The sequence below is a fragment of the Takifugu rubripes genome, chromosome 2 (assembly GCF_901000725.2).
Source record: "Takifugu rubripes chromosome 2, fTakRub1.2, whole genome shotgun sequence".
NCBI classification, from domain to species: Eukaryota; Metazoa; Chordata; class Actinopteri; order Tetraodontiformes; family Tetraodontidae; genus Takifugu; species Takifugu rubripes.
The window spans coordinates 4,075,479-4,091,344 of NC_042286.1; the positions used below are offsets into that span (position 1 = coordinate 4,075,479).

General features: G+C 47.3%; 2 protein-coding genes across 14 annotated transcripts in view; one reads left to right on the top strand and one right to left on the bottom strand.

Moving 5' to 3' along the window:
• The window catches only part of syne1b (spectrin repeat containing, nuclear envelope 1b), a 63,972-nt gene extending 51,673 nt beyond the window's left edge, over window positions 1-12,299 (bottom strand). For 6 of the 13 annotated variants that reach the window (XM_029829058.1, XM_029829052.1, XM_029829085.1 and 3 more), the window contains exons 1-2: window positions 1,462-1,958; window positions 474-535 (exon numbers count right to left, since the gene is read on the bottom strand). In XM_029829058.1, the coding sequence (XP_029684918.1) occupies window positions 474-535; window positions 1,462-1,537 (138 nt within the window). In that variant the 5' untranslated portion in view covers window positions 1,538-1,958. Of the gene's footprint in view, window positions 1-473; window positions 536-1,461; window positions 1,960-11,019; window positions 11,279-12,197 lie in introns of those variants that run through there. The other 7 variants (XM_029829040.1, XM_029829084.1, XM_029829081.1 and 4 more) reach the window with 3 other exon arrangements.
• Window positions 12,300-14,080: 1,781 nt separating this feature from the next.
• myct1b (myc target 1b) lies at window positions 14,081-15,841 on the top strand. Its single transcript, XM_003962260.3, has 2 exons — window positions 14,081-14,304; window positions 15,007-15,841. The coding sequence occupies exons 1-2, from the start codon at window positions 14,250-14,252 to the stop codon at window positions 15,507-15,509; spliced, it is 558 nt and encodes a 185-aa protein (XP_003962309.1). The 5' UTR covers window positions 14,081-14,249; the 3' UTR covers window positions 15,510-15,841.
• The last annotated feature ends 25 nt before the right edge of the window (window positions 15,842-15,866 follow it).

The following is a 15,866-nucleotide window of genomic DNA, read 5'->3' on the forward strand; positions in this document are numbered from 1 at the left end:
AATACAGTGATTTATAAAAAATAACAATCTGCTTAAAGAATTCAGACAAGTCGATCCAGGGATGACACATGACATCTCTGTAAAAACACAAACATTTTTCCATTTAACATGATCCAGTTTCACATACCGCCTTAACAAGATAAACTGGTCAATCAGCCACACATAACTAGATAAAGTTCAACAAACAGAATTATTAGGGCTCCATCTTGTTCATATTTCTTAGCACAGTTCCTCTTGCAGCCAGATTTGTGACAGTTTTCTTGCCGGAAACATCACCGACAAAGGAGAATCCACATCATAAGGAGCAAATAAAATATTCTAAACATTTAATGGGCGTGGAAATCTCTAGCATCCAACTCACTGGATGATGCTGCAATGGCACTTTTATTCTACGCATGTGTCCTTTATGACTGCCTAAACTCCTACAGCCTGCAAAACCTGTCAAATGATTTATGATGTACACGAAGGCTTACCTTTGCTAGATGGGAGTTGATCCATTTTGTAAAGGTTCTCTTCTGAACCGCCTCTTGCTCACCTGAAAATGAATACCACAGATTGTGTAAATAAATGATAACAACCAGGTCCTTTTATAACTGAATGTTAGCATACAATAATAAAAGGCTGGATTGGAGGAGCGCATGATCATTATCAGATATTTGCTCTTGCAGATTAAGACTGCTATTTGATTTTATGGATATGGTGATGCTTTTAGCAACTACAGGAGCATAAACCCCACAGTGAAGTGTTTACTGGACTCTTCCTGTCTGCTTAGCGTTGCCTCTGCAGCAACACCGCATCAAGCATATTGGAAAGTTCTGTGTCAGCTTGGAGAGCACGAGCAATGTGACAACGTCATAAAGGCAAACAAGAGAACGAGCAAACGTAAAATTTCTGCCAGCACATCTCACAAGTCACCTCTGTGTTCAGCAAAAACGTGCATTATTCTCCCTGTCGCACCCCCCCCCTCCTTTTATGTGGTCTATTATGGCCCCACAATGCCTCATGAATTATGCAGCACGTTTCACAAAATAAGTGAATTCTTTGTCCTCTTTGGGCTATTGTGTGCGTCAAGGACTTCAAAAAACTTGCCATGCATGCCGGCAAGCTAAAGCTCCACACTGCATACAGTGGCCATTTTTAAACATCCACTCGTAGGGATATATGCAAAGGTCACATGTTTAAGGAAGCAATGGCAACACTGTAGAGTGAGCAAAGACGCTACACCGACCCACAGGCAAATGTTTCATCACTGATGCATAGGGGATGCCCACTGAAGCAGAATACACACGTACCAACGCACACAAACACATACACAGATGCAACACATGTACAGCTGCATAGGATTACTGCATAGTTTGCTCCTCCATATAGCAGGGCTTCACCTACAAATCATTAACGTGTGTTATTAACATCCCAGAATAGTAATCAATGTGAGACGGCGGCTGCTGTTGCCCTTCTTACCACGTAGATACTGAAAGAATCCCGTCACTAGATTTAAAGAAGTCTTCCTGACAGATCCATCCTTGTAGTGAGCCATTCTACAACCCACTCTCCAGCTGCCGTCCTTTGCTTTTCATGAGTCCCTCCGTACATACATGCTAACACGTGATGATAGGATCCATCGTGGAAAAACACACAACTGTTCCTTTCCCCTCCTATTTCCAGCAGGAAGCAAAACAGATTTGGCTGCCTGGTTTCCCCGGTGAAGGCAAAAGCTGCTGGAGGCTTTGATGAAAACGTCCCCTCCTCCCTGACATGCTCACACACTGATTCACTCAAACACACACATGCACACACACACATACACACAGTAGAGGAAAATGTCTAGCAGACTGGGTAATTTACAGTTCCATATTTCAATCTTCCTGTGTTTTTCCCAGCCAGAGAAGCCATGCCTGTGTGGATGTGCACAGCCCCCCTCCCACTGCACAGCTCCGCTGTATCATCGTGCAGTGGGAGGCTGGGGAGACATGAGCTAGAAGCACCATTCCACCAATCAGAACACTGGGGGTGGTGACGTCACAGCCCTGGCTGCATTATCCTGATTTAGATGTATGGGGGGGGTCTGTGTTTACTATGAGACTGGTCTAATCTTCCATGAGACAAACCAGTTCAAGGCATTACAGTGCATGTATTAGATAATCCTTTTGGATTTTCTGTTTATTTGGATTTTTAAAATACGTAAACTGTTCTCCCTGTAGACCCATTGATTGGAAAGCCCAGAGTAAAATTAAAAGACTGTTGCACGCAGCACAACACAGAGCAAATTTTAATAATTAATGGCAAGGCTAGTGAATGATGTCTACCAGCTGCTCTCTCACGGTGTCAATGCTATTGTCATGACAAAGCAGACACACCCACCTCGGGATTCCCACCACACAGTTTCACCCCAATTCAATTTCATATCCATTTTTGGCCACTTCAGCTTGGTCTATTCTTTTTTCTCCTGTTACTCAACACCTTTCAATAGAAAATGCAAAAGAAAGTATAGTAGCCAATTAGCTTATCGCCTCCTGCAGGAACGTCCCTTTATTCTTTCAAAACCAGCGACATGTTAAAAGCTTTCCTGATACACTAAAAATAGGTCTGACCTTCTATTATTATTCCTCTAAAGACTGCTTGTGGACCTGGCCCAGAAAAGCTATTTGAGTGAAAAGAAAGTCAATTTTCTTTCATTTAGACTAACACTGCAAACCAGAAGCCGTCACACTAGCATCAAGTACACTGAAGTACACTCTGCTTTTAAATAAAGTTTAGCTGAACATCTTTTTCAAATTCATAAGACAAGTAGATAACACAAGCTAAGAACACTTTACATCTGCTCTCCTTTCTGTATAGTGTCTTATGGGCTTGCACTTAACAGTTTTAGTCTTGGTTGTTTCCAACTCAGGAAATTGTGCCTCTGCAAAGGAAGTAATGTGTTTGCACTCATGCCAACAGCTGCACTTAGATCTGGTACTGAAACACCACTATTTGCTGTATATGTAAACTTTTTCCAAGTGAGTTTGGTTCATCCTCAAATGTGGACTGTTAAATAAAGCTACAAATAGGTTGGTAGCCTACTGTCCACTTTTGCAAAAGTGTCTTGTTATTCTATCTAAACCTAAACTTGGTAAACACAGGAGCTGTCCAGAGTCCTGAAATCAGCTTGTTCAGCTGTGAAATACAGTACATGTGACCATCAAATCTAAATACAGACAAGCATAAAATCATTACATAAGCAGTTCCCCATCATTAAGTCATCACGTCTGAGACAGCTGATTTAATTAAGCTTGATGTAGCATTAGCTAAGTGGCTATTAAAAGATGACAACCCAAGCATCAGGATCACACAGGGCAACAAAACATTAAATCAACTGTTACTCACATGAGTACTTGAGGTGATCTTAGGACAGATGATACCTCAGGAAACACTCTGCAGAAGGTGCTCGGCTCCATCGGCCTGTTAGTCACCTGGGAGCGCTGTAAGAGCCCACTTACCCTGCTGTTTTTCCATTTAGAGGAGACTAGCTCAACTTTAGCAAAAACACTAATCAAGCCGGACATGGATGCCTGAGGATATATGATCCACAGTTTCCTAATGAACAAAGCAACATGATGGTAATGGTCTGAAGCAAGGAAAGCTGTAGCAGATGGATGGTCCAAAGCAAACAGAACAAATGAAAACAGGCCACAAATATTAAAAATAGTGAGTCGTAGCTTATTTGGCATGTGTAATAATTAAGAAAATATGAACAGTCTCGGGAATTAGATGTTCAGTTCATGGAATGAAGTCACTATGATGGTTATATGTCTATGGCAGCTGTTAGTGACACTGTAGTGGTGCCGTATCTCTACCAGCTGACAACACCATGTTGCTTTACCGCACTCTTAATGAATGGGTAGCCACACTGCCACAGTGGTTTTCTTTAATGGCCAATTAGACCAGAACTGTAGCAATGTGTGACGGTATCAGAGGTGGCTTCATATATTTTTTAGTATTGCATGGTTCAGATTTCTAAAGTGACCTTTTAAACAAGAGCATTTTAAACTGCATGAGGCTTCCCTGTCGGGTTTCACATCCTCTTTTAGAGATTCTGTTAGCAAGAAACCCACTAGAGCCCAGCAGATGACAGCATTTGTCGTGCACACTCTTGCATGACATGAATTGTACCCTGAGAGCATTTGAGGCCACAAAGTGTTGCTACACTAGGGAGTCATGGTAATGAAAGCAAACAGACTTACACTGAAGTAGTACCAAGAAACATGCAGACGCAAATAATTTCCGGTTAGATTAGTATTAGCTATGGATGCTTCTTTACAAATCGGTTCTTGGGTGATTCACATGACAACATATTTGCTGGTGTCAATAATTCAGCAGCCCAGATGGACCGTTACTCATGTCGGAAAAACAACTACATTAGTGTTTTGATGACAAGCAGCTTTGTTAGATTATCAGTCAAAACCAGTCCGGACTACTATCTTATTTGCTGTCTACAGATCCCTGAAAGCCAGGGGCACTTTATTATTTTCCAGATGAGACCTGATACAAAATTCCACTTCCTGATGTGAACATTTATAACCGTTGCTGGCACTCTTCATCTCAGGCTCATATGGGAGTTCTTGAAACAGCATCAAAGTTTCTGATGCTTTTGTTGGATTTAGGCATTTAGGCAGATAGATAGATAGATAGATAGATAGATAGATAGATAGATAGATAGATAGATAGATAGATAGATAGATAGATAGATAGATAGATAGATAGATAGATAGATAGATAGATAGATAGATAGATAGATAGATAGATAGATAGATAGATAGATAGATAGATAGATAAAAATAAGAAGTGGGTTAAAGATATTTCAAAGTACAGAGGAAGCTGAAACTTCAGCGCAAGGCAGCGTGGGCATAACCACAACTGATATTTCACAACAGTCGCTATGGTAACAAGCCATAATATAAAAAAAGAATCCTGGGAGAGCATTGGAGGCATCTCTATGATTCTTTATTTGGATATTATTATCAAGGAGATTCATGTAACGTAAAGCCCCACTTTCTTTACAGCAGAAGCGGACTCAGGTACCTCAGCTATTGATCTCTTGTCAAGGGCAGAAAGGGTGTCAGATTTTTGCTTCACTCGGTGCATTCCTAAAGCCATAGCTGTGTTTTGTCTCCCAAGAAATCATAATGCAAAAATAAATTACATGCATTCACAAAGAATTTAAAGTATGGCTGAAAGAAATGCACAAAAGCAGCTAAACTGTTGTGACTCCTACTCTGGCCCCACCTCCTCCTGGGCAATCAGCTCAACCACCACCACCTGGGCCCTCTCCTGCAGCTGCACCCAATCCGCCCAAACGACTCTGCACCCATAAAAGGCCCCTATGCACTCAGGCCAGTGCTTGATCTTACTGATGTTTTTGGCAACACGTCCCGTGGACCCAGCATCTCTCCAGGCTCCCCAGCGACTCCCTGCGTCTTCCAGAGACTCCTCTGCAACCTTCCTAGCCCCTCTTCCTCTGACCTCTTCCTCTTCCCCTTCCTCGGACGGATTTCTCCTATCCTCTGGACACTTGGACTCTCCCACAGACTCTCGCCCCTGGATCTCGAACTTGGTTCGTCTGCCGCATTACGCACCTATAGTTTGTCTCGGCCTCTCTCATTTTGTTTCTTCCCTCCTGGTTTTTTTGCTTCATTAAACCTTCAGAGTTTACTTTTTTAATTCCCGTGTCTGTCTGCCTTCTTTGGGGTTCCGCCACACTTGACCGCCAGTCCTCTCGAGCGTAACAGAAAGATCAAGCCAAGATGAGTCAAGGTGGAACCCCGGGGCAGCCGGGCGACCCTAGGACCCCCACGTTACCCTCCCCCCTCGAAAGAAGAGTGGAGGCCCACTCTGCCCAGCTCTCCTCCCTTCAGTCGGAGCTAACCAAGGCCTTCCCCACAATCCAGGGGGAGATTTCCGAGCTCCAGAGCTCCTCCCAGACCACCTCCAGTACCCTGTCCGCCCTCTCCAACCAGATGTCCGCCATGGCAACCGTTTTGGCTTCCATTATTCAGAAGCTAGGCAGCGACCCCGGTGGGGCTGCTCCATCAGAACCATCTCTCCCGCTTTCTCCCCGAGCCGAGCCCAACCTTGCCAGCCCCCGTGTGTTCGGCGGGGATTTCGACCTGGGCAAGGGGTTCCTCCACCAATGTGAGCTGCTCTTCCGCCATCAGCCCTCCAGATTTGTTTCCGACGAGGCCAAGGTTGGATTTATAACCTCCCTCCTGGCCGACAAGGCATTGAGCTGGGCCATAGCTGCCGTCGACCTGGACCCCCGCCTCTCCTCAGACTACAGCGCCTTTCGACGGGAGTTCAAGGCTGTGTTCGAGCACCCCACCTACGGTGAAGACGCCGCGAGTCGTCTGCTCGCTCTCCAGCAGGGGTCACGGTCAGTTGCGGAGTACACCCTTGAGTTCCGCATCCTGGCTGCAGAGAGCCGCTGGGGCGAGACCGCGCTCCGTAGCGTCTATCGACGGGGCCTGAGTGAGGCAATCAAGGACCTGATTGTGAGAGACCGCCCCTCGTCACTCAACGAGCTGATCACCCTCTCGCTCCAGATGGATGAACGACTACGGGAGCGCCGCCAGGAGCGCGCCCAACGTGCGGGCGGTTCTACCCGCCAACTCTCCCACCGCACTTCCTCTGTCCCTGACTTCTCCCTTACCAGCACTGCCGCCCCGCCTCCTCACATCCTCTTGCAATCCCCAGCTCACTCCTCCCCCAGAGTCGGAGAGGAACCCATGCAGATCGGCCGGTCCCGTCTCTCACGGCAGGAGCGGGAGCAAAGACTCCGAGACCAGTTGTGCCTGTACTGCGGAAACAACGGCCACTTCATCCAAGCCTGCCCCATCCGACCAAAAGGGCCTGCTCACCAGTAGGGGGAGTACTGGTGAGCCGAGCTGTGATTCCCCAACCCACCGAGCAACACAACCGCCTCTTCCCCGCAACCCTCTCCTGGGATAAGGAGTCTATTCCAGTGAGTGTTCTCATTGACTCTGGGGCTGATGAGTCCCTGATGGACTTTTCTCTCGCGCGTCAAGCTGGCATTCCCCTGGTTCCTCTCGATCGCTCCCTGTCCTCCCAGGCGATCGATGGCCGCTCTCTGGGTAACATCACGCATCGCACCATCCCACTCACCCTAACACTCTCGGGTAATCACATAGAGAGTACACCTTTCCTGGTTTTGCACGCCCCCACCGCTCCACTCGTGTTAGGAAGACCGTGGTTGGAAAGGCACGACCCCCACATCTCATGGACTTCGGGTCGGATCCTGGGGTGGAGCGTGGCCTGTCACGCCAACTGCCTTCGCTCCGCCCCCTCTCCATCCAGTAATCCCAGGCCCGCGCTCACTCCCCCGGATCTCACTGGTGTTCCCCCTATCTACAATGATTTAGCCCCAGTGTTCAGTAAGGACAATGCTCTGTCCCTTCCCCCTCACCGGCCCTATGATTGCCCCATCGACCTCCTCCCCGGGGCTCCCTACCCCACGGGTCGACTTTACAATCTCTCCATCCCAGAGAAGGAGGTGATGCGCAACTACATCACTGAATCCCTTGCCTCTGGGATCATAAGACCATCGTCATCCCCCTTAGCTGCAGGTTTCTTCTTTGTAGCCAAGAAGGATGGCGGCCTGAGGCCCTGCATCGACTTCCGCAAACTTAACAACATCACCGTTAAGAACAAGTACCCTCTTCCCCTTATGAGTTCCACGTTCGAGCCTCTCACTCATGCCCGGGTGTTCACTAAGTTAGACCTCCGCAACGCTTACCACTTGGTGCGGATCAGGAAAGGGGACGAATGGAAGACCGCCTTCAACACACACCTCGGGCACTTCGAATACCTGGTCATGCCCTTCGGCCTCTCCAACGCCCCTGCCGTCTTCCAGGAGTTGGTCAACGATGTGCTCCGGGACATGATCAACGTCTTTGTGGTGGTCTACTTGGACGACATCTTGATCTTCTCCCGCACCATGGAGGAGCACCACCAGCATGTTCGCCTGGTCCTACAACGGCTTTTGGAGAACCGACTATTCATCAAAGCCGAGAAGTGCGTCTTCCACTCCGCCTCAGTGGGGTACCTCGGCTACATCGTGGAGGAGGGGCGGGTGCGCGCAGATCCGGCCAAGATCCAGGCTGTGGTGGAGTGGCCACGCCCCACCGACCGCACTCAGCTTCGCCGGTTCCTTGGGTTCGCCGGGTTCATCCGGCGGTTCATCAAAGGGTTCAGTCAAGTGGCTGCCCCTCTCTCCGCTCTCACCTCCACCTCGCGCCCTTTCGCCTGGACACCGGAGGCTGAGACCGCCTTCTCGGCCCTCAAGGACAGGTTCACGACGGCTCCGGTGCTCGCCCATCCAGACCCCGCTCGGCAGTTCATCGTCGAGGTCGATGCTTCGGACGCGGGCATCGGGGCAGTCCTCTCCCAGCGGTCCGAGGCAGACCAGAAGATTCACCCATGTGCCTACTTTTCCCGCCGTTTTGATCCGGCTGAACGAAATTACGATGTGGGCAACAGGGAACTTCTGGCGGTCTATGGAGCCTTGGTGGAGTGGAGACACTGGCTGGAGGGAGCAAAGCACCCGTTCCTTGTGTGGTCGGACCATAAGAACTTGACCTATGTGAGAACGGCCAAGAGACTCAATCCCAGACAGGGCCGCTGGGCTCTCTTCTTCAGTCGGTTTGATTTCACCCTCACTTTCCGTCCTGGTTCCAAGAATATCCGGGCTGATGCCCTCTCCCGCCAGTTTCCGGAGGAATTCCCCGGCGCCCCCAGGGACCCTGACACCATCGTTCCCCCGGCCCGGGTCATAGGGGTCATCTCCTGGCCGATCGAGACGGCCGTCGAGCAAGCCCAGAGAGACGAGCCAGATCCTGGGAACGGGCCTCAGGGCCGAATGTTCGTGCCTTCCTCCGTCCGGCCGCAGGTGCTAGAGTGGGGCCACTCCAGTTGTTTCGCCTGCCATCCGGGCGTGCGTCGGACGGCGGAGTTTGTGCAGCGGCGCTTCTGGTGGCCCAACCTCCAAGAGGATGTTCGGGAGTTTGTGGGCGCCTGCACGGTCTGTGCCCGCAGCAAGGCCTCCCATCGCTCGCCAGCAGGCCTTCTGCACCCCCTTCCCGTCCCCAGTCGACCCTGGTCTCACGTAGCCCTGGATTTTGTGACGGGCCTCCCCGTCTCGCAGGGGAACGACACCATCCTGACCATTGTGGACCGCTTCTCCAAGGGGGTCCACTTTGTCGCCCTCCCCAAACTCCCTTCTGCTGCAGAAACAGCTGAACTCCTGGTCTCCCACGTGGTACGTCTCCATGGGATCCCCCTTGACGTGGTCTCTGACCGTGGCCCCCAATTCACTTCTAGGGTGTGGCAGGCCTTCTGCAAGGGGATTGGGGCCACGGTCAGCCTGTCCTCTGGGTACCACCCCCAGTCCAACGGACAAGCCGAACGGGCCAACCAGGCTTTGGAGGCGGCCCTGCGCTGCGTGACCACCAGCAATCCTGCCTCCTGGTCCAAGTTCCTGCCGTGGGTGGAATACTCCCTCAACGCCATGGAGAGCTCTGCTACTGGTATGTCCCCCTTTCAATGTTTCCTGGGCTACCAACCCCCTCTGTTCCCCCAGCAGGAGCTGGAGATCGCAGTGCCGTCTACCAGGGCCCATCTCCGCCGATGTAGGCGCATCTGGAAGACTGCCCGCAAAGCCATCTTGCGGGCCACTGAGCAGTCCCGGCGTTCGGCCAACCGGCGAAGGAGGCCGGCCCCTGCTTACCGGCCTGGCCAGAAGGTCTGGCTGTTGGCCCGGGACCTGCCCCTCCAGACCTCGCAGACTTCCTCCAGAAAGCTGAACCCCCGCTACATTGGTCCATACACCATCTGCAGCATCGTCAACCCCTCTGCAGTCCGTTTGGATCTCCCTGCCGCCCTCAAGGTCCACCCGGTCTTCCACGTCTCGCTCATTAAACCCTTCTCCACCAGCCCCCTGTCCCCTCCTGCTCCGACTCCACCTCCCCCACAGGTCCTGTCGGACGGAGAGCCGGTGTGGAGCGTTAACAAGCTGCTGGCGGTCCGCCGACGGGGAAGGGGCTTCCAGTACCTGGTGGATTGGGTGGGTTACGGCCCCGAAGACCGGAGCTGGGTGCCCCCATCCTATCTCGCTGACCCCTCCCTCCTCGAAGACTTCTACCGGGAGCACCCGGATGCTCCTGGGCGGTCGTCCGGTGCCTCCCGTAAGGGGGGGGGTACTGTTGTGACTCCTACTCTGGCCCCACCTCCTCCTGGGCAATCAGCTCAACCACCACCACCTGGGCCCTCTCCTGCAGCTGCACCCAATCCGCCCAAACGACTCTGCACCCATAAAAGGCCCCTATGCACTCAGGCCAGTGCTTGATCTTACTGATGTTTTTGGCAACACGTCCCGTGGACCCAGCATCTCTCCAGGCTCCCCAGCGACTCCCTGCGTCTTCCAGAGACTCCTCTGCAACCTTCCTAGCCCCTCTTCCTCTGACCTCTTCCTCTTCCCCTTCCTCGGACGGATTTCTCCTATCCTCTGGACACTTGGACTCTCCCACAGACTCTCGCCCCTGGATCTCGAACTTGGTTCGTCTGCCGCATTACGCACCTATAGTTTGTCTCGGCCTCTCTCATTTTGTTTCTTCCCTCCTGGTTTTTTTGCTTCATTAAACCTTCAGAGTTTACTTTTTTAATTCCCGTGTCTGTCTGCCTTCTTTGGGGTTCCGCCACACTTGACCGCCAGTCCTCTCGAGCGTAACATAAACAAGGACTCTGACTGTGAGAATTTTACAAAGTAATATGTGCAACTGTTTGATTGAAATGATATATTTTCTCAAACCGAAGCTCACCTATGTGCCCACATGCACATTCACACATCCTGCCTTGCAAACTTCAGCTGGGCAAGGAGCCCAGGCACTGAATCAGCACAAAAAACTGTGCTACCGCAGAGGAGAGGATGATTTATTTGGAACCCAGCTATAAAAAAAGAATAGCACTCACCCTGGAGCTTTTGCATCACATTAGCAATGTCCAAAGGCCTCCGAGAAGCCATGTTGTTCCGCTGCAGCGCAGATGACAAAGGTGGATTACTGATGTGCAGAAGATCCTTCACAACTGTCCTGGACGGGACATCCCCTCTGCCACTCCTACTCAGCTCTCTCCTAATTTCACTGCAGGAACCAGTCCAACTGAATCTCAGGTTGCATGCAAGGACAAGCAGGTTTTAATGTCCAGTGGGAGTGCTTCATCCAGTCTATGCCTGCAAAACATCGGTGATAGTTTCTTAATTAAGGCCTCACATTTCTAATATGTTTACTTCTTTTCCTAATCTGAACAGTTTTAAAGGGTTTATGTGTCAGCGTTGACTATTGTCTCTTCACAATCGATTCCTCTATAACTTTACTGAACTCATATTTGTGACCTTCAACCCAAAGAAATTTTTAATCTTGCTGAAATATCTCATGATCTACTTCCTGTTTAAAGAGCTATATTTATGACAGCTATTTCTATTTTATGTCATCATTTTTAGCAAACTCCAAAGACTACAGCAGAAGATATTACGATCCAATTTTCACACACAACTGTGCTTGCCATGTGGAAAAATACTGCCTTTGTGATGAATAACATGCTATCATACCATCTACAGCATTTCAATGGGCAAATATGATGATACCTGCAAGACATGTGTGGCTTTATTTGCTCTCACCAACTATCTATCCTTATCAAATAAACAAATATTTAGTGACACTACTTTTTGTGAAAATAACATACTTTGATGCCATTATGTTGCACAACAAACATAATGCCCAATAGCACACACTGAATATTATATATTCTGTTATGTATATTGTATACACCCTCTGTACTATGTATAGGTGTATACAAGGTGTATAGAGGACGCTATCCAGCTTTAACCAATTATTTCCGACCATTATATAAGCATATAAGGTTAAACAAAAGATAAGGTGATATTTGCGTATGGTTTGAACGCACCACACAAAGGATGCCTACAGACATGTGAATAGGGTGCAAGCAGGGCGTTACTAACACCACCGTGGCTGACAGGAAGTTATTCTAAACACCGCAAACTCTTTTAAAATTAACTCCTGCGCTGCGAAACACTCAAACCTTAAGTCAGACATCAAAAACTTCGGATGACTTCTGGCATTTCACCTTACCACTTAGACGAGACCATAATCATGTCACGTAACAGCGTTCCGTGTGTTCTCTTGTTGCCATTGGTAACGGGAGATTCGCTGGCGCGTGTTGAGGTTTGTAACCGAGGGAGGCGGTGTCAGGGGCGGAAGTGAGCAGACTGTTTCCTGTTCTGCCAATTTTCTATTTAGAAACATAAAGGTCCCTTTATTTGCTACTTAGACAAGAATTTAAAGCATCTTTGAGTTCAGGTTTGATTTTGCGATGCTTGCCAGCTATGTCATAGGTTATCGACTCACAAGAGACTTAAAATAATCTAAGTCTATGTTGTTGCTGTTGTTATTATTATTATTATTAAGATTAAGATTAAGATTAAGATTAAGATGGACTTTATTCATCCCCGTGGGGAAATTGAATTATAGTAGCAGCGAATGCAGAGTAAAGAGACAGAAAAAAATAAATACAGATAGATTAGAATGTTATAAGCATATATACAGCATATATTATAAGCATATATATAATATATACATAATATAATATATACATATTATAAGCATATATACATAAATATAGAATAAATTAGAAATAAAATTACAACATAAACATTACACAATTATTGTTGAGTTGGTTTGAGTGAATTGTACAGTTTAATGGCGGACGGCAGGAATGACTTCCTGTACCGTTCCTTGGAGCAGCGAGGCTGCAGGAGTCTGTTGCTGAAGCTGCTCCTCAGTTTGTCCACTGTGTTATGGAGGGGGTGGGAGGGACTGTCCATGATTGTCCGCAGTTTCAACACCATCCTGTCCCTCACCACCTCGTCCAAGTTATCAAGTCTACAGCCAACAACAGACCCTGCCTTTTTGATGAGTTTGTTGAGTCTGTTGGCATCCTTTGCTTTAATGCCTGCACCCCAGCACACTGCAGCAAAGAAGATGGTGCTAGCCATGACAGACTGGTAGAACATCTGGAGCATCCTGCTGCAAACACTGAAGGACCTGAGTCTCCTGAGGAAATAGAGTCTGCTCATGGCCTTCTTGTAGACAGCATCGGTGTTTGTGGACCACTCCAGTTTATTGTCCAGCTGAACACCCAGGAACCTGTAAGATGGGACTATTTCCACGTCCTTCCCACTGATGCAGACTGGGGAGGGTGGGGACTTGCTTTTTCTGAAATCCACCACCATCTCCTTCGTCTTGGTCACGTTGAGCTGCAGAATATTATTATTACTTTCGACAAACAGCAAAAAACCTCACTGTCCCTAGATTTGCATTTTTCTACTTTTTCTTACAATTAGTTCTGAAAATCCAAAAAATTAAAAATATAAAATAAATTCGAGAGAGAGAGAGGGAGAGAGAGAGAGAGAGAGAGAGAGGGTATCGTACCATCCATTTCGAGTGGGAATTGAGCCACAGAAATGTCTTTGCTGAAGTGCCACCTGCTGGACATGTCTGTTATTACTTCATTTTTCAACAGAATTTTCCTTCGAATACAATGACATTAACCACCACTAAAATACATATTTAGTATATGAATATGTATATTTAGCATATCAATTACATTTGAATGACTTGGTAAGAAATGGTTTGGTATTCGCCTTGCTAGCAAATGGTTTTGTCTGTGGGCTTAAGTGAAGAGGGAACAAGGTAACAATTGAAGGATGTCCCAGCACAGCCTGCTTGACATTATACAGACCCTCCAGAAGAAGTTTATATCTTGGGTTTGCCTGTCTTGAGTTTTTCAAGATACAAAAGCTGCTGCCATTTCAATCAAATGAAGAGTTATATTTTTAATATGTACTACTTTTTTGCCGGAACTTGAGCAAATGTAGCTATTGTTGCAATGTATTGATCGTGAGGAAATGATGCAAAGGAAACAACCCTGTTTCCCAGTGTTATGTTTAACACAGATAAGCAACATAGCAGCTAATTTTAAAGCCAGAGGGAAGGAAGCATGACAGAAAAGTTTCCTCCATAGCAAACACAGTGGAAGAAAGCGAGAAGCCTCTCAGGGAAAACCTTCAGTCTGTCTATGTGCTGGAAGACTGTGTGGAATTAACTTCAGTTAATGTTGGAATTATGGCTCAAAATGATACACATCTGTTGATGGAGATACTAAAATCATTCAATCTCGGTGAGTGTGTCTATTTATTAGTTTATGGCAAAGAACTATTTACAAAAGAAATGATGACCAATCAGTGTGTTACGTAACTGTACAATCAATTTTTGAGAGCCTTTCAACTTACAAAATAACAGATTATCTATTCAGTTTGGTGGGGAAAGGCATAAAAAGCAATTCATAATTCTCTTATACTACAAATTAACAAGTTTTATGTCTGCTGCTGCTTTTGAATTTGAGCTTATACGTCAAAAATGAGTTGCAGCAATAATTGCCCACTTTGTTTTTTAAAATCTTAAAGTTGGTTTACATCTACGAAAAATGGGGGGGGTTATGAATCTTTTAAGATATGTGCATTCCCATATGTCTTGAACAGCTTTTTCATTAGAAACAGATTAGTTTGTAGCACATTATGTTATTATAATCACATAATTCATCATTGCCTGTGTTTTAGAACAATAAATCACACCCAGATATGACGTAAGGTTTTATATAACATTCCTGGTGTAGGTCCAGCAATAAAAATAAAAAAAATCAATATAAAGAATACTTGAACATCTGTAGCACATACTGTACTGTAAGAGATGTATTTTATAGCAACCATCTAGAGAAACAGTCACCCCAGAGAAGTCATTATTTCTGCTTCTACAGTACTAAACATGTTCCAGTAAGACCCCCTTGTCTTAATTATCTGCAATGATTCTTTTTCTTTGGCAGGAGATATGATTCTAGCCTTCTGTCTCTCTATTCTTGTGGGTCTGCTGCTTGGTGCTTTGGTCTACATTCTCCTGACCTGGGTATCCAGGCGCAAGGCCAGCGCCATGATCACCAGGCGCTCCAGAAAAAGGTCTCGCACCCCACAAACAAACAGCCCCTTGGGAGGGCAAATAGGTCTGTACAGGAGCACCTTTCTGAATGTGTACCGTCAGCCTTCCTTGGAGCCGGTGGGCCCTCTGGGGAGTAAGCCAAACCTCGAGACCTCCACTTTTCGTCCCGCGTCCAAGAGGAGCAGGGCGCCCCTGGACATGGGAGAGGACACTCAGATCAACATGGCTGAGGACACAGCGGCTTCAAACGCATCTGAATCAGAATCCCTGGTGCCAAACAAGAGGCATTCCTTTTGGCTGGGCAATAATGGACTAAAGGGATTCTTGACCTCACCGACTCCACCTCCTGGATACGACAGTGTCATCCATGCCTTTGAGGAGACTTGCACCTGAAACGGTCTGCAGAAAAAATTACTGAAAACAAAAACAGACAAGGGCACAGAAATAGAGACTGAACTGTGTGCAGAGATCATAAAGAGATCACAATCACTCTCACAGCAATCAAATCTTTTATCACACCATAATACCAAAACACATAAATTAAATTTAAAAGGCACAAATCCATACTCGGTGAAACGGACCCACACTGTTGCATTCTTGACAACGGGCATATCACTGTTATCACTGCAGAACAGCTCATTATCCTAGAGAGGAAGGAGGAGGATTCTACATGTGAGCATGAGGGATTAGTTGCCTGATTTAACAATAAAGAACCAATGACTATCTTTATTCTGGTTCTTGTGGTTTTGT

Bases quoted from the DNA above. Each gene is read 5' to 3' on its own strand.
- myct1b (XM_003962260.3), top strand. From the start codon at position 14,250: ATGGCTCAAAATGATACACATCTGTTGATGGAGATACTAAAATCATTC. The intron at 14,305-15,006 runs GTGAGTGTGTCT...TTTCTTTGGCAG, and splicing joins ACTAAAATCATTCAATCTCG to GAGATATGATTCTAGCCTTC.